The sequence below is a fragment of the Lampris incognitus genome, chromosome 2, assembly GCF_029633865.1.
Source record: "Lampris incognitus isolate fLamInc1 chromosome 2, fLamInc1.hap2, whole genome shotgun sequence".
NCBI classification, from domain to species: Eukaryota; Metazoa; Chordata; class Actinopteri; order Lampriformes; family Lampridae; genus Lampris; species Lampris incognitus.
Genome location: NC_079212.1, coordinates 87,643,765 through 87,662,560, shown reverse-complemented (window position 1 = coordinate 87,662,560; position 18,796 = coordinate 87,643,765). Strand labels below are relative to the sequence as shown.

Below are 18,796 nucleotides of genomic sequence, written 5' to 3'. Positions count from 1 at the left end.
GGCATGTGGTAGTCTGTAGCCATCCCCGGATCGGCGGGGGGTGGAGCAGACTCTTCCAAGCCATCTCCCAGAGACCGGGATGGCTTGGAAGACTGGGGTAATTGGCCGGATAAAATTGGGAGAAAAAAAAGGGGGAAATCCCCCCATCTCCCCCATAAAAAAATGTTACAAGCTCAAGGTTATCAAAATTAGATATGGAAAGATGAACGCCGACATGCAGCCTGCAGTTACTGTCATGGAGCTGGTAGAGCGGGGTGCAGACCAGCTGCCCCAAGTTAGCCTGATGGACTTGGAAGAGCGAAAATTCTGTGCACAACCACAGTAAGATCTACCAGAGACCTGAAGAGAGCGTTTGTTTTAATATAATCAAATTGGAGCCAAGTTGTAAGTAACTTTAAAGCTATTCTTGCATTCAGACTTCAAAATGTTGAGCTTTTTTAGGAGATGCGCAAATCTATTCAAATCACATCAAATCAATTTTATTTGTGTAGCCCAATATTACAAATTTGCCTCAGTGGGCTTAACAGCAACACAACATCCTGTCCTTAGACCCTCACATCGGATAAGGAACAGCTCCCTAAAAAAAAACCTTTAACAGGGAGAAAACATAGGAAGAAACCTCAGGGAGAGCAACAGAGGAGGGATCTCTCTCCCAAGACGGACAACGTGCAATAGATGTTGTGTGTACACAATTTACACAATACAACATTGAAAGAGGATAACACAATTATAATGGACTTATAAAATTTATGAAGAATATGATGCGCAGGATGCCAAGCAGTGTCCAGATGCCACCGGAGCAGTCCAGGACCCAAGCCACGCGACCAGCATCATCATGTAAAAAAAATTACATGGATTTATAAAAAGAAAAGGTGATGAGGGGAAGGGCAGGTAGCATCCAAGTGGCGACCACCATCACCACGGAGACCTGGGAGGAGAACCGACTGCACCTGCACACAAGGGAGATGCACATGACCCCATTCACACACAGAAAAAGAGAAAGGAGAAGGCATCATTCAGAGAGAGAGAAAAGACGTGAGAGAAGAGAACAATTTGCAGTAGTCATTAGTCATGATCAATTAAATCATCAGTTAGTCATAATCTATATGCTATAATCTATACGCTATAATCTCATCGGCAGAACAGTGGTTGGTAAATTCATTGAGACAGAAAACCGACCCGCCGTGCAGTCCAGGTTGTGAAGCACTCAACTTAAAGGCAACTAATTGTAAGCTAAGGCAAAAAGATGAGTTTTAATTTTGGATTTAAAGGACTCAACAGACTCTGATTGTCTGATGGCAGCAGGCAGGTTATTCCACAAGAACGGGGCCCAATAGGAAAAGGCCCTGCCACCAACTGACTTCTTTTTAACTTTGGGTACACACAGCAGCCCTGCATTTTGAGAACGAAGAGCTCGAGATGTAATGTATGGTTTAAGGAGATTTTAAGATTTTATAAGTCAGCAGAAGCACCTTGTATTCTGACCTAACATGGATAGGAAGCCAATAAAGGGAGGCAAGAATTGTTGTAATATGGTCAAATTTCCTAGATTTAGTTAGGATTTTAGCTGCAGCATTCTGAACCATCTGAAGACTTTTAGTACCAGCACGTGGCAGACCTGAGAACACAACATTACAGTAATCAAGTCTGGATGAGACAAATGCATGTATTAGAGTCTCTGTGTCAGACATGGAGATCCATTCAACCTTATGAAATTCTGCATACTTTTAAAATGCTAAATTTTAATTTACTTTTTTTGCATGTTAAATTTTACAAGGTGATTGTTGCGTCATAGGCCGATTATGATTGGTTGTTCACTGGTTTCTGTGTAGGGTTGTAAGAAAATATCGATACACTCGAGTATTGCAATATTATCTTTTGTGATACTGTATCGATTCTCAAAACCACTATATGGATGTTTAATTGTTTACATGTAAAGGTTCGTGCCAAACATTTTGTGTTGTGTGTAACCCTACGACCACTAGACAACAGTGTTGTAATCTATCTTCAGCCATTTGACTCTTCCACTCCAACCCAACAACTAAATCGAGACAGGAAGTAGCATAAGCACAAAGAACGCAGGCCTATGAAATCGCAATATATCGCCCTTCTTTACAGTATCACAATATATCGTGATATTGAATGGTAACCCTGTATCGTGATACGTATCGTATCACCAGATTCTCGCCATTACACAGCCCTACTTCTGTGGGTCATGTCTTGCTTATTTTAAAATGTCCTGTGGTTACTATGCACCTAGTCGTTTCTTTGTATTGTCTTGTATGTCCTTTCAATATACTCTGTATTGGTGAAATTGAAAATTGTAAATAAAGTATTGGAAAAATTACTAACCTTCATCCAAGTACTGCACTGGCTTTTGAGAGCCACACAAAAATTGCAGTCCAAAAGTTGTATAATGTTAGGGCAAAACCAGAAAAGATGTGCTCGTGATCCTTTAGCAGAGCAGCATTTGACGCAGTCAGCAGACACTGATGGGAAGATGCGGTTAAGTTTTATTTTTGAGTATTGCAAGCTATGCATCATCTTGTGCTGGATTAACCTGTTGCATGAGTTCATAGAACAGCAATGAACCCACTGGCAATGCCTCTTCCCAGAACTCTGCTGATATCTCTTGAGTTCATCCCCGGCCCAGGCTTCTCTAATACAATTTTGAAGAAACCAAAGTAGTGAATCCATCCATCCATCCATTATCCAAGCCACTTATCCCAATTGGGGTCGTGGGGATGCTGGAGCCTATCCCAGCAGTCATTGGGCGACAGGCGGGGAGACACCCTGGACAGGCTGCCGGTCCATCACAGGGCCCTATATGTGTGTGTATATGTCTATGAAAGGCAGCGTTGGAGTAGCAAATCAATTCACAAATGTTGATACCAGCTGCTTGGAATCTGGAGGGAGCAAGAGATTTTGAAGAACAGGATGGATGTGCTTTTGTTTGTATTTTGCACTGCTGTGGGCTGGAGGAAACAGCATTTCGTTTCACTTCATGTGTGCAAGTACATGAGGTGAAATGACAAAGTGTTGCGGATTCCTGATTCTTTTTTTTTTGTATCAGTTCGGAGACATCTATATATATATATATATATATATATATATATATATATATATATATATATATATATATAAAGCGAGAGTGTATGTTTGTATCTTCGCTTAAAACTCCAGAAATACTCATTGTAGAACAAAAAGAAAGGTATCTTTAGAATCACCACTTTCCAAGGATTGCACAGTTCGAAAAATATTTCAAAAACAAAGTAAAAAATTTGATTTATTTCCAAAATTGAGTTTATTTTGTGGCAAGCACTAGCTTTTTCTTTCTGGTCATCTAAGCCTCTCTCTTCTTTCTCGTTTACCAAGGTGCACTATAACTCACGAACCACAACGACACCTACAGGTCGATGAGATATATATATATATCTTTCTTATTTATATCGTATATAGCAAGAGTGTATGTTTGTATGTTTGCTTAAAACTCCAGAAATACTAATTGTAGAACAAAAAGAAAGGTGTTGCACAGTTCCAAAAATATTTCAAAAACCACGTAAAAAATTTGATTTATTTGCAAAATTTAGTTTATTTTGTGGCAAAATGTGGTGTCTTTTTGATATTCAATGCCATACGTTGTTATGTCATATCAATCAAAGGAATTTTTCAGCCTCGATGCCAGAGTTATTAGTGTAGATCATCACCCTGGATTCGAGGTTGCAAGAGTGAGAGTGGTGAGCACTCTTAACTTGCTTATCACAAAGCACGTGACAATTTTTTGTTGCCACAAGACACGCAACGTGGTTTACCCTGAGGTGCTTGAGCACTGAGCGATTAATACACACAGTGGCAAAGAAGCTTGATGAATGGATTGAAATTTATGACATTTGATAATTTTCGTTAATAACATTTGTTTATCACATGTATCATATCATAAACTATCCTATGTTTCACCATCGATTATATCGTAAAGATCAGATCGTGTTGTTGGTTTTGGTGAGAACATTTTCCCCGGGCAACGCCGGGTACCTCTGCTAGTTTATTATAAAGGATGTGCTGTTGCCCTTAATTAATGAAGCGTGGCTTGCTATAATTCAAGAGGTTTGTATTGTTTTCTATCCCTACTTTCTGCAGACGAAGGACTGGTGGACATACGAGTTCTGTCATGGACAATATATCAGACAGTACCACCTTGAAGGTAAGTATTTCTTTACGCTCATTTGTTTTCTTGGTGTTGACGTTGAGAGATGAGTTCAAGTGGAGTTTCTGCTCTTTCAACAGACACAGAAATCAAAGGCGACGTTCTCTTCCTTGGCTATTTTGAATCTGAATTTGACTGGAGCAATGAAACGGCAAAGGTATAATTCATTTTTGCATCCGCCATTTTATTTGTTTGCTGTGTACACAGCAAGATTTTTTTATTTTTTAATTTTTTACAGGGTTTGGGACAATACATTACTCCAGTATTTCTTGCTTTTTCGTTAAGAACACAAAGATGCAGTCCTCCAGGTAGCGTAGCGGTCTATTCCATTGCCTACCAACACGGAGATCGCCGGTTCGAATCCCCGCGTTACCTCCGGCTTGGTCGGGCGTCCCTACACACACAATTAGCCGTGTCTGCGGGTGGGAAGCCGGATGTGGGTATGTGTCCTGGTTGCTGCATTAGCGCCTCCTCTGGTCGGTCGGAGCGCCTGTTCAGGGGGAAGAGGTAACTGGGGGGAATAGTGTGATGCTCCCACACGCTACGTCCCCCCTGGTGAAACTCCTCACTGTCAGGTGAAAAGAAGTGGCTGGCAACTCCACATGTGTTGGAGGAGGCATGTGGTAGTCTGCAGCCCTCCCCGGATCGGCAGAGGGGGTGGAGCAGTGACCGGGACGTCTCAGAAGGGTGGGGTAATTGGCTGGATACAATTGGGGAGAAAAAGTGGGGAGGGGAATACAAAGATGTGGAACTATAAGTAGAATTAATTGTATGTGAAACATGTTCAGGCTGACACTACACTCAGCAGCCACGTTCACAAGACTTTCATTTCTCACAACCAGTGGTGAGAAAACACAGTAGAGTCAATGTTACATTTTGTTGGTCTATTTAAAATGGAAAAATAGAATTTCCTTACTGAGTCGCAGGAGGCTGGAATGAACACGTTGACGTTAATTCATTGTGAGTGCCCCACTTCCCCACCCACATGCCACCACCCCATCCCACTGGTCCTGCATTGAATCCTGTCCATTTTTTCCTCCTGCATCTCCCCCTTCTTCATCTCTACGTCCAATAAAAGTATGGATTTATTACCCAACCTGCCTTTACTGTCCAACCTTGGGGGTCGTCCCAGGTCGTCCTCTGTGGGGAGTTTGCATGTTCTCCCCGTGTCTGCGTGGGTTTCCTCCGGGTGCTCTGGTTTCCTCCCACAGTCCAAAGACATGTAGGTCAGGTGGATCAGCCGTACTAAATCATCCCTAGGTGTGAATGTGTTGGCCCTGTTATGGACTGGTGGCCTGTCCAGGGTGTCTCCCCGCCTGCCGCCCAATGACTGCTGGGATAGGCTCCAGCATTCCCGTGACCCCGATCGGGATAAGCGGCTTGGATAATGGATGGATTGATGGATTTACTGCCCAGTACTATTGAAAACCAAGAAGATATATTATGTAATCTGAGCTTCATAATGCATCTAAAAACCAAACACATGGATCACTTATCATAGGTCGGAAAACTGCAAGAATTTTCATTGGCAACTAATGAGTGAAGCCTATAAATCCACTTAAGTTCTGCAGAGACGGGTTTAGGTACAGTTGGCCTCCTGCAATTACAATACAACACACTGTCAAGTCATTTAAAAAAAAAAAATGTCCCCCCTTTTTTTCTCCCCAATTGTATTCGGCCCATTACCCAACTCTTCCGAGCCATCCCGGTCGCGGCTCCACCCCCTCTGCCGATCCGGGGAGGGCTGCAGACTACCACGTGCCTCCTCCGATACATGTGGAGTCATCAGCCGCTTCTTTTCACCTGACAGTGAGGAGTTTCACCAGGGGGACATAGCGTGTGGGAGCATCACGCTGTTCCCCCTCCCCCCTGAACAGGCGCCCCGACCAACCAGAGGAGGCGCTAGTGTAGTGACTGGGGCACATACTCACATCCGGCTTCCCACCCGCAGACACGGCCAATTGTGTCTGTAGGGATGCCCAACCAAGCCGGAGGTAATGCGGCGATTTGATCCGGCGATCTCTGCGTTGGTAGGCAATGGAATAGACCACTACGCCACCCGGATGCCCTTATCAAGTCATTTTAATATTAAAATGATTCCTTCCCCTTCTTTATTTCTCAGGCCTCCAAGCAGCACCGGCTGAAGCGCTACCACAGTCAGGCCTACATAAACGGTTCCAAATGTGATCTCAACGGAAGTCCCAGGGAGACCGAAGTCAGGGTGGGAAGATGATGTTTGAATTCAGATACTGATTCAAATCATTGTTTGTTTGAAGTCAGTGGAAGCAAGGTTTTTGGACCCTGATTATCTCTTGGCTGTACTGAGATGACTTGGTTGCTGTTCCTTCTCCAGTTTGTGTGTGAGGAAGGCACGGGTGACTACATCGCACGAGTGGACGAGCCTCAGTCATGCCGGTATGTGCTGACAGTCCACACCAGCCTTACCTGCCAGCACCCCTTCCTGCTGCCACCGTCCACTGCCAAACCCCAGGGTATCGTGTGCCAGCCGGCTCTGAGTGCTCAGCAGTACATGGACTACGTCAAGGCTCAAGTCTGTGAGTTAGCAGGACTCCAGGTGTTTGAGAAGATGCTGAACTGTAATGTACCGCTGTTGGCATGTGTGAGCGTTTCTGTTTACTGCTCAGTTTAAGGAAGCCTTGGGACTAGTGTTGATTTCTTTTTCGTTTCCATCTCTGGCTTTTTCTTTTTTCTTTCCTATCCTTCTCTCCTTCCACTCCTAGCGGACACTAAGCGTAAAGTCGAGCAGATCTCAGAGGAGCTGAGGAGTCTCGATGAGATGTTGGCAGGTAATGAAGGAGCAGGTGCCACAGTGGAGGCAACAACTGATGAGGAGTCACCCACACCCACTGGCGACCCCGACCTCACAGGGTCAGATAGCAAAGGTGAGGTTTTTGGAGTTTGGTTGTTTTCTGAGATGTTATAATTCTGCTGCGTATCTGTACATGAGGTGATGAAATGTGTGTTTTGTACATCAGTAAAATAAGGTTGTTGTGTAAAAGATGAGTGCATGTGTCCTCATTGATGCAGACCATGCTGGTATAAGTAAGGACGCTGAAGAAGAAGAACCAAAGGACTCTGACTTTTGGGATGGAGTCACCAAGCCAGAAGGTTCAGAAGATGCTGCCTCCCAGCAGGAGAGCCAGGTGTGTTTTTTTTTTGTTGCCAGACTTCACATCACGGAAGCATGTAGCATGTAGCATGGCGTGAAGTCACAGCATTGCTTGTACCGCTATGTGCAATAAAGGCCAGTTCATAGTCTTGACGTACCAGACACGGACCGTCCTCTGCTGGGGTCCATGTGGACTAAAATGACGCCAGTAGCGGACCTCAGCGTACGGCCGCCTGCTCGTGTCCACGCGTGTCTAGTGTTCATGTACCGGTGTCACGCAAAACACGGCTCGGCATGGAACCGTGTCACGTCGACGTGCATTTCATGTGGCACCAGAAACCTTCTTTAGTTTCTTCTTCGTGGTTTTACAACTTTTATACCGTATGGAGACGATGTTGTTCCTCATCCGTACTTCCCATATCCCTCACCGACATTCTGAACTGCCCCTCTCTGCCCCCTCCATTGTTAAGTGGTGGAAGATACCACCTCCGCGAGGTTTTTCTTTCCAACTTAGCCTGGCAACAGAGCCGCTCTTCTTCCTCATCCGTGGACAGCAACATGTTGTGACTACACACACAAGACTAACAGTGTTTTGATCTTACAGGCAGCCAACAGTGAAGATATGTTAATGAACAATGAAGTCATCGATGAAGGTGATGAAGGTAATACATTGATATCGCTTCCTTTCTTTCTCTCTCTCTCTCTCTCTCTCTCGCTCTCTCACTGTCTCCTTCTCACATGAATGAGCTGTAATGGAAGCAACAGTGAGAACTGGCTCAAAGGTTAATGGTGTGAGCAGGGGACAATTTAAAGTAAATCCTGTGAGCTGCACAGTGGTGATGTAGACTGGTGATCCCTTCAGGAGGCCATGTGAGCCGTCCTTAATCTCACTGTATATGGCTCCCTGTTTGTTTTTTTCAGCTGGTCTTTGTTTAGGTGGGTTATGTTGTGGTAATGGCGGCACGGTGGCGCAGTGGTTAGCACGGTCACCTCACAGCAAGAAAGTTCTGGGTTCAAGCCCCGAGGTAGTCCAACCTTGGGGGTCGTCCCGGGTCATCCTCTGTGTGGAGTTTGCATGTTCTCCCCGTGTCTGCGTGGGTTTCCTCTGGGGGCTCTGGTTTCCTCCCACAGTCCAAACACATGTAGGTCAGGTGACTCGGCCGTACTAAATTGTCCCTAGGTGTGTGTGTGTGTGTGTGTGTGTGTGTGTGTGTGTGTGTGTGTGTGTGTGTGGGCCCTGTGTGATGGCCTGGCAGCCTGTCCAGGGTGTCTCCCCTCCTGCCGCCCAATGACTGCTGAGATAGGCAGCAGCATCCCCGCCACCCTGAGAGCAGGATGAGTGGTTCCGATAATGGATGGAGGGGTGTTGTGGTCATGTCTAGTGATGTGTGATGTAGTTTCCTCTGTGTTTCTAGACAGCTTCTATGACCAGTTTTTCTCACACAGGTCAAGAAATGTTTTAATCAGGTTATTTGCAAATTACTATTTCTTAAATTTCCCACTCTTTTCATTTTAATCTCCTGTGTAGTTGAGAAGTTCAACTTCAGAATCATCACGGAACCAGCAGACCTGATGAAATTTGTCCAGCACCTCAAAGAGAGCAACAGAAAGGTCAGCGCTCCCCTAGGTCCTCGGTGGTCCATTCGGGTCAACTCAGAATTATTTAATATACTCTGATGGGCTATGTTTAAGTGCATTTATTTCTGACTCTTAACAGAAAACTAAAACCCGAGCCAACAGTCAGGAGGCAGGAGCTGAGAAGAAGCACGATGATGAGATGGACGAAGACGTGCACCTGCTGCAGGAGTTCGAGGATGAGATGGCTGACCTCTCCGTGCCCTCGGACAAGATCGAGGAGATAAAAGAGGAAATGCAGAAGGAGTTTGACAACATCATAAACGAGGTGTCGGGTGTAATTAATGGCGTTTTAGTGTACAAGAAGCAGGCAAAATTGAAAATATAGCGTTGTTTTCTGCCTCCCCCCTGCCCCGCATACCTTACACTCTGTCTCTCCTGAGATGTCCTGTGCACTTGCGCAGTACACAGAAAAAAACTTGGCAATTCACGGTCACAGAAATGCAAAGAAGGTCATAACTATTACAGTAACTCAAGATAATGAATCCCTCCCATCATTGTTTTTTTACCCCCGTTTTTCTCCCCAATTGTATCTGGCCAATTACCCCACTCTTCAGAGCCATCCCGGTCGCTGCTCCACCCCCTCTGCCGATCCGGGGAGGGCTGCAGACTACCACATGCCTCCTCCGATACATGCTGCTGCTTCTTTTCAACTGACAGTGGGGAGTTTCACCAGGGGGACGTAGTGCGTGGGAGAATCACGCTATTCCCCCCAGTTACCCCTCCCCCTGAACAGGCGCCCCGATTGACCAGAGGAGGCGCTAGTGCAGCAACCAGGACACATACCCACATCCGGCTTCCCACCCGCAGACGTGGCCAATTGTCTGTAGGGACGTCCGACCAAGCCAGAGGTCTATTCTGTTGCCTACCAACACGGGGCTCGCCGGTTCGAATCCCCGTGTGACGTCCGGCTTGGTCAGGCGTCCCTACAGACACAATTGGCCGTGTCTGCGGGTGGGAAGCCGGATGTGGGGGTGTGTCCTGGTCACTGCACTAGTGCCTCCTCTGGTCGGTCGGGGCGAATGTTCGGGGGGGGCGTAGCGTGATCCTCCCACGTGCTACGTCCCCCTGGTGAAACTCCTCACTGTCAGGTGAAAACAAGCAGCATGTATCAGAGGAGGCATGTGGTAGTCTGCAGCCCTCCCCGGATTGGCAGGGGGGTGGAGCAGAGACCGGGATGGCTTGGTAGAGTGGGGTAATTGGCCAAGTAAAATTGGGGTGAAAAGGGGGGGGGGAGAGAGAGAAAAAAAAAACCTTTGGCAGCTGATGGTATTAAATATTTACTAGCTTGAAACCCACAAAAACTATTTATAGCCATAATTTGGCGAGAACTTTCTAAGTGAGCGGTTTGAAATGGGACACTTGTCGTTGTACGCTAGGCACAACAGGAGCTGGAGACAGAAGGACTTAAGGGGGAGTTTGACCGCACTCAGGCGACGCAGACACTTGAGACCACCCTTGACAAGCTACTCGACCATCTTGAGGATAAAGAAATCCAGCAGACGGAGCCGCAAACAGAAAGCAGTCAGCGAGCCAGTGATCCTACAAGGGGAAGTCCCAGCCTGGCCCCCAAACAGCCAGGTAAACATGCAGCCTGCCTGGACCCGTGTGCTCGTCCCCGTGTCTGCCCTCATCTTTCACATTCACTCATCTGTTAATGTCTGTTAGTCCCATGTTAAGTACCTCTAGAAGTGGGGACTCAGTATTTGTCCAAGATTAACACACATACTCTGTGTACTGTGGTAAGATGTCATAAGAACTGAAGTGGCTCCACGTGAGAATCTGTCAGACGGACATTTTACTTGCATCAGTTAGCAGCTGTTCTTCATCATAATAATACTTGCGATCTGTCAAAATACCCACAAGTAATGCCTACATTCACAAGGAGATCTTTGAAACACTGGTGGATGTATTTCTGGCTCTTACCACCTCCATCCTCTGACCCCATCGCTGGGTTCTGAGGTGACCCTGTGCCTTTTTGTCCCTCTTCTATCCCGTCACCCCAGACCAAGCGGCTGACGACCAAGTTAAGATCAAAATTACTAAGTATAAGACGGGCAGCAGCCCCGATGGGGAGGTCAAAGTTCAGGAGATGGGAGAAGGCGACCCCCAGTGGCAGCACATAAAGGACGTGGTTAAAGAGCAGCTAGAAAAAGCAGGACTGAAGGCCGAAGGTAGGAAGGGGAGTGCCCAAACACACACGGCCTGTCTTTCTTCCATCTGTTATCTTCTTAAGCATACCCGTTTGTATATCTTTCTTCTCATCTGTGTGTTATATCTATATATATCTATATATGTATATATAGAAACATGTTTAGGTGTGTAACTGCGGAATCAGTAGACGAGCAGTAAACCAGCCACAGTATTGGGAGACCCTCACAGAGCCATGACCATGATGGGATACAGAACTCTTACAACTGCCAGTCAGGGTTTATTTTAGGGGTAGAGTATATTACCATTGATCTACACGCCATGGAATCTCTTTGCTGCTGCCCTCTCGGTGTGACTTATTATATTTGGTATTCGGAGCACATTGTTGATAACACACCCACGCCATTTATGGCATTGTTTTTGCCAGAGGTGGCGCATCGAAGGCTGAGCTCAGATATTTATATGTAGACTGAGGACAGTAAAATTGAACTTTTTTTTTCAACACCCCCCCCCCCTTTTCCTTTTTCTCCCCAATTGTACTTGGCCAATTACCCCACTCTTCCGAGCCGTCCCGGTCGCTGCTCCACCCCCCCTGCCGATCTGGGGAGGGCTGTAGATTACCACATGCCTCCTCCGATACATGTGGAGTCGCCAGCCGCTTCTTTTCACCTGACAGTGAGGAGTTTCACCAGCAAATGGGAGGATTACGCTATTTCCCCCCAAAAAGGCGCCCCGAACTGACCAGAGGAGGCGCTAGTGCAGCGGCCGGGACACATACCCACATCCGGCTTCCCACCCGCAGACACAGCCAATTGTGTGTCTGACCAAGCCGGAGATAACGCGGGGGTTCGAACCAGAGACCCCCGTGTTGGTAAGCAACAGAATAGACTGCCACGCCACCTAGATGCCCAAATTGAACTTTTTTACTGAAGATCCAAATAAAGTGATCCTTGAGCCAGTGCGGGTCCAAACTAGGTTAGGTATTTGACCCAAAACTCCTCTAAATTAGTGGGGGGGGGGGGGTTTCCCACAATTGATTGACAAGTCTAGACCCTGTCATCATGAGGCAAAAAAAATTCTCTCACCTCACTTCCACTGTAGGAGGGTTGAGTTTGTAGCTTCTCCTGAAGTGAGCATTGAAATGAAAACTGTGTGTCATCCATCCATGTTCTTTTCATCCACTGTTGTGTTTGTAACTTTTTTCATCAGGTTTAATTGTTACCGTAACCCATCATTTTTTATTTTAGCCAATTAGCGGTCTGTGGGTACAAATGGCTAGCTCCCATCTTTATGTGTTCCAGGTAAAATTGAAGTGAAGATCTTAACTCGAAAAAATGCGGAGGAGGCAGGGGAACAGTGGCTGACTGAAGAAGATACGAAGTCTTTCAGGGAGCTGCTCATCAATCTGCTGGTAATTTAAATACTAATACTTCCTGTTTCACTGACAAACCCCTTGGAATCCTCTGTGATTAAGTGAAAATCTGCTTTTCTGGAACTGTCCATGTGCTCTACTACTACTACTACTTTCGGCTGCTCCGCCCTCACCACATCCATGAACCTCCTCTTCTCCTCTTCCCTGGCAGCTCCATATTCAGCATCCTTCTCCCAATATACCCAGCATCTCTCCTCCACACATGTCCAAACCATCTCCATCTTGTCTCTCTTGCTTTGTCTCCAAACCGTCCAACCTGAGCTGTCCCTCTAATATACTCGTTCCTAATCCTGCCCTTCTTCATCACTCCCAATGAAAATCTTGTCATCTTCAACTCTGCCACCTCCAGCTCCGCCTCCTGTCTTTTCATCAGTGCCACTGTCTCCAAACCATATAACATTGCTGGTCTCACAACCATCTTGTAAACCTTCCTTTTAACTCTTGCTGGTACCATTCTGTCATACATCACTCCTGACACTCTTCTCCACCCACTCCACCCTGCCTGCACTCTCTTCCTCACCTCTCTTCTGCACCCCCCGTTTCTTTGGACAGTTGACACCAAGTATTTAAACTCATCCACCTTCGTCACCTCTACTTGCATCCTCACCATTCCACTGTCCTCCCTCTCATTCACTCATCGATGTCGATGTGCTGTAAATTTTCTTAAATTTATCATGTATGGCATGAATAATTGTCTATATCAGAATCAGAAACACTGTCGTTTCATTTCATGCACTTGTGCACATTAAATGAAACGAAACATGGTTTCTCCAGCCCACATCAGTGCAACACAAAGACAAAAACACACATCCAAACTACAAGAACTCATATATCGAAACTAACACATATATCTAAACTAAACGGAAAAAAAAGTCACTGTCCAGAGAACGAACGTCAGCCAGGATGACTGTCGGAACTGCCGGTCTACATGGGCTAGCAGTTAGCTTAGCCTGCCCCGCTTCTGCGTCCTGTCAGACCGCCGTCGGTGTTTCCTCTTAGGGTGCAGCTCCGGTCAGGGCCATGGTCCTTGGGCTCACAGGACGCAGCAGACCAGGCTCCCTCAGCCGATCCAGCACCAGCTCTCCCAGCCAGACACCTTCGACACACCTCCACATGACAACACTAAAAACACAGTCAAGGCTAGGCGAGACCGCCGCCACACCGCCCACGCTGTTAGGGGACCTGCCGGTCTGCATGGGCTAGCAGTTAGCTTAGCCTGCCCTGCTTCTGCATCCTGTCAGCCCGCCCTCAGTGTTACCTCTTCGGGCACAGCTCCAGGCAGAGCCGTGGTCCCTGGGCCCACAGGATACAGGAGACCAAGCTCTCCCAGCCGATCCAGCGCCAGCTCTGCCAGCCATCAAACCAAGACAAACTTAGACGTGGACAAAGACACTGCATGGACGGTACTGGGTGAGACCGCCACACACATGAATTCGCGCCGCCATCTTCCCACAGCAGAAGCGGAATATGAGGCTGAATAGAAGAACAGCTGTTATGATGGTAAACAAATATACAAATAAAGCATCGGTGTGGAATAGATATCGATCATGGTGCCTTCGAATGCCAATAAATCACTGGGCTTGAACGCAAGAATGACAATCTTGTGTTCAATCCTTGGGCTCAAATTCGGACTCAAACTAGTTGTGTCCACAGTAAACGGATAAATTTGAAAACATCTTTTTCTCTGTTTTGGCCTCCCGTCCACGCTCGCTGGTGTTTCCAATGACCTGAAATGTTATCTTTTAGAAAACGCTCTGAGAAGTGGATGAATTAGAAAACGCTTGTTTTGTGGTGTTGTCTGATGTTTTGTGGTGTTGTGTGGATGGGGGAAAGGGAGCTTTGTCAAAATCGCTGGTGTGTGATTGTCATGTGACCCCAGGTAGATCTGCGCAGTAGACGGGAGCGGTCAGTATTGTGTAAGATGTGGAGAACCTCGTGACCTGGCTTGTGAGGACTATGTCACACCAGCCGCCCGAAACGCTGCGCTGCCGGCCTGCAGCCAGGACGTTCCGCACTCTCGTGTAAATCAGTACTGCTGCTCACATCAGGGCCGCATGGCTCTCGAATCCACCACAGTCCTGTGAGCCGGTTGTGTTTTCTTACACTCCAATTCTGTTTTTTCCAATGAGATTTTTTTTTTTTGGGAATTTTTTCCCCCTTTTTCTCCCCAATTGTATCCAGCTGATTACCCCGCTCCACCGAGCCGTCCCGGTCGCTGCTCCACCCCCTTCTGCCGATCTGGGGAGGGCTGCAGACTACCACATGCCTCCTGCGGTACATGTGGCGTCGCCAGCTGCTTCTTTTCACCGGACAGTGAGGAGTTTCACCAGGGGGATGTAGCGTGTGGAAGGATCAGGCGCCCCGACTGACCAGAAGAGGCGCTAGTGCGGCGACCAGGACACACACCCACATCTGGCTTCCCACCCGCAGACACGGCCAATTGTGTTTGTAGGGACGCCCGACCAAGCCGGAGGTAACACGGGGATTCGAACCAGTGATCCCTGGGTTGGTAGGCAACGGAATAGACCGCCATGCCACCCGGACGCCCCTTTTTTCCAATGAGTTTTAGGTGAAAAATGAGCGACTCTCCATAGAAAAGAGCATCGGCCAGTGTTTTTCAGCTTGTGTACCTTAAGTTGAGGTGATGTGTGAAAGATAAGCTACACTGTGCTGTACAGGTGGTGCTTTAGTGCTTTGCTTTACCCATTGCGTTACACCCACTTTATCGAACAGCAAAAGTGTGTTATGAGTTAAATGCACACAGCGGGCCTGTAGTCTAGCCAGCCAGTTAATACGGTAATATGAAACTAGGAATTTCTTCCCCATTGCAAGGCCACACTTGAATTCAGCAGGAAATAAACCTGCCCTGAGAGCAAGTAGGGATCCACCGGTACCGCTTTTTTCCCTCCTAGCACTTACATTTGGGTACTTGCCAATACTGAGTACAGAGAAGAGTACTTAATAATACCATTACAGTTCTAACACGACTTAGAAAACATGTTCTGTTTTCACCAGATGTTCCTCACTGTCTGACTGCAGCACATTAAACACACAACACGGTGCTGTTGCTGTGTGAAGCGCCAGCACGGTGGCGCAGTGGTTAGCGCGCTCGCCTCACAGCAGGAAGGTCCTGGGTTCGAGCCTCGGTGTAGTCCGACCTTGAGGGTTGTTCTGGGTCATCGTCTGTGTGGCGGTTTGGATAATGGCTGGATGGATGATGGATGGACGGATGGATGGATGTACTTAGTTTTTACACAGTTCTATGTCATTTTTACCCGTTGATGCAGAAGTGAAGTAGAAAACAGCTTGTATGGCCGGGGCTGTCTGCACTGACCCAAGTTACACACGCTTGCAACGTTTTCATTTCTCGCTCCGTTTGGACAGGTTACACATTGGGTGTTTGGACAGGTTACCCATTGGGTGTTTGGACAGGTTACCCATTGGGTATTTGGAGAGGTTACACATTGGGTGTAATGCCCCCGAACACCCAATGGTCCACAGGTCGTGGTTGTTGCACACCATTATGTAGCAGCAACCTTCTTTCATGGTCAGTGTGAGTCACTTGTGTAGAGACGAGACGGAACCAGCAGGGTAAATGAAACCAGTTCACCTCGTCGAATTAGCGGCTTTTACATGGTTGTGTGGTGACACAACACAGGACCTTACACAACCGCTACTGCACACCGAAAACTCTGTAGCATTCCATACGTTGTTCTGAAAAGTTTATGGTGGCTGCTATCTTCCTGTGGGTGTGTGTGTGTGTGGGGGGTCACATTTATGCATCAGTGCATGTGTGTAAGAGAGGATAATCAAATGAGGGAAATGCCATGAGGAAACTGATGAGTGCTTCTACCATGCTCTGTGTGGGTATGTTATATATACATGTGTATATTGTGGGTATATTATATATGCATGTGTATATTGTGGGTATGTTATATATACATGTATATTGTGGGTATATTATACACATATGTATATTGTGGGTATGTTATATATACATGTGTATATCGTGGGTATATTATACACATGTATATCGTGGGTATGTTATATATACATGTGTATATTGTGGGTATATTATATATACATATGTATATTGTGTGTATATCACATATGTATATTGTGGGTACATTATATATGTATATTGTGGGTATATTATATATGTATATTGTGGGTATGATATATACATGTGTATATTGTGGGTATATATATATATGTATTTTGTGGGTGCATTATATATATATATGTATATTGTATGCGTATATTGTGGGTACAGTGGGGTGGGGAATATGTGGGCAGATGTCGTGGTGTAAAATAGATCAGTTTTGTGTAAAACCCCGTTGGCAGAAGCACTGCTCACCAAGCAGTACACTTCAGATGTTAGTACAGGCGTGCAGGATGGTGTTGCTGACCTTGAATAAATACTGGGCTCTTGAGCTACTGAGTAAAACGTCGGGGATCGGGGAACAAGACATTGCTGAGATCTAACTAGTACAGTGGCTCAGGGCACTGCGAGGGGTCGCATAAAGAAAGATGTGTAGGGCAGATTATTAGTCGCACAAGAACAACAGGAACAGAAAACAAGTCGGCATGCATTACAGAGGAAGTTAACATCAACCTTTAGGCGCGGTCGCCTCACAGCAGGAAGGAAGGTCCTGGGTTCGAGCCCCGGGGTAGTCCAACCTTGGGGGTCGTCCCGGGTCGTCCTCTGTATGGAGTTTGCATGTTCTCCCCGTGTCTGCGTGGGTTTCCTCCCACAGTCCAAAGACATGTAGGTCAGGTGTGGCCTGGCTGCCTGTCCAGGGTGTCTCCCTGCCCTCCGCCCAATGACTGCTGGGATAGGCTGCAGCATCCCCGCCACCCTGAGAGCAGGATAAGTGGTTGGATGATGGATGGATGGATGGATGGATGGATGGAGGATGGATGGATGGATGATGGATGGACGGATGATGGATGAATGAACAAACATGGCACTGCTGCACATTTCACTTACATGTGAGCTGTAACAGCTTCAGTGGGTTGCGGTACAACCTACAGCTGAGATGATATGCTGTCCTTGGTACCAGGCGTGGATGCATCACATCACGTAGGCGGGGCGGAGCAGGGTTTTATGTGGCCGCTACACCAACTGCGTCTGTGTTGGGTGTGGTTGGGTGTCAGCCGTGTTTCTGAGGAGATTTCTGCAGGGATGTTGAGTTTTGCCAGGTGAAAGCAGTTGGCTGTGCAGGGTTTAGAGGGTAGGCTGTATTAACTGGTACGGGACTAATGAGCAGATGGACTAATGAGCAGATGGTTTTGACTACAGCGTCATGGATACACTGTGATGTGACTGGTTTATTTGAATGTGCGATGGAAACAAAATCCACAAGGTTGCGCTGCTGTGACGCGTTGCTGCTGGTATGATGAAGTATTTTTTATAAATTTATTAATGATTTTTCCCTTTTTTCTCCCAATTTAGTGGCCAATTGATCCCTATTTTAATTCAAACACCCACCCTCGTATTGCATGCGTTCGCCAACTGCATCTCTCCGGCCGGCAGTCTCGAAGGAGACCGCCTCCCCACTTTCATGACTAGGCGAATCCAAGCCGAACCACTGTTTTTCCGACACACACAGACGCATTCACATGACGAACACAAGCCGACTCCGCCCCCTCCCGAAGACAGCGTTGCCAATGATTGCTGCTTCATCGAGTCCGGCCATAGTCGGATCTGACGAGACCGGGGCGCGAACCCCAGTCCCCAGTGGGCAACTGCATCGACACCAAGCCGATGCTTAGACCGCTACGCCACCGCGGACCGTATTTATTAAAATTTTTTGATTTTTTTCCCCCCCTTTTCTCCCCAGTTGTACCCGGCCAGTTACCCCACTCTTCCGAGCCGTCCCGGTCGCTGCTCCACTCGCTCTGCTGATCCGGCGAGGGCTGCAGACTACCACATGCCTCCTCTAATAAATGTGGAGTCGCCAGCCGCTTCTTTTCACCTGACAGTGAGGAGTTTCACCAGGGGGACGTAGCGCGTGGGAGGATCACGCTGTCCCCCCCAGTTCCCCCTCCCCCTGAACAGGCGCCCCGACCGACCAGAGGAGGCGCTAGTGCAGCGACCAGGACACACACCCACATCCGGCTCAGACATGGACACTTGTGTCTGTAGGGACGCCCGACCAAGCCGGAGGTAACACGGGGATTTGAACCGGTGGTCCCCGTGTTGGTAGGCAACGTACTAGACCGCTACGCTACCCGGACGCTC

The 18,796-nt window shown here is 47.2% G+C and overlaps 1 protein-coding gene across 2 annotated transcripts in view; it reads left to right on the top strand.

Moving 5' to 3' along the window:
• Positions 1–18,796, top strand: part of os9 (OS9 endoplasmic reticulum lectin) — a 28,894-nt gene that overhangs the window by 7,420 nt on the left and 2,678 nt on the right. The window contains exons 3-15 of one of the 2 annotated variants that reach the window (XR_008809808.1): positions 4,138–4,201; positions 4,285–4,361; positions 6,327–6,425; positions 6,558–6,759; positions 6,946–7,107; positions 7,253–7,368; positions 7,939–7,996; positions 8,863–8,945; positions 9,052–9,237; positions 10,349–10,550; positions 10,976–11,143; positions 12,422–12,531; positions 13,552–14,052. Coding sequence is in view for 1 of the 2 variants with exons in the window: in XM_056273841.1 (XP_056129816.1) it covers positions 4,138–4,201; positions 4,285–4,361; positions 6,327–6,425; positions 6,558–6,759; positions 6,946–7,107; positions 7,253–7,368; positions 7,939–7,996; positions 8,863–8,945; positions 9,052–9,237; positions 10,349–10,550; positions 10,976–11,143; positions 12,422–12,531 (1,527 nt within the window). In the remaining variant the exon portion in view is untranslated. The remainder of the gene's footprint in view (positions 1–4,137; positions 4,202–4,284; positions 4,362–6,326; positions 6,426–6,557; positions 6,760–6,945; positions 7,108–7,252; positions 7,369–7,938; positions 7,997–8,862; positions 8,946–9,051; positions 9,238–10,348; positions 10,551–10,975; positions 11,144–12,421; positions 12,532–13,551; positions 14,053–18,796) is intronic. The other variant, XM_056273841.1, reaches the window with a different exon arrangement.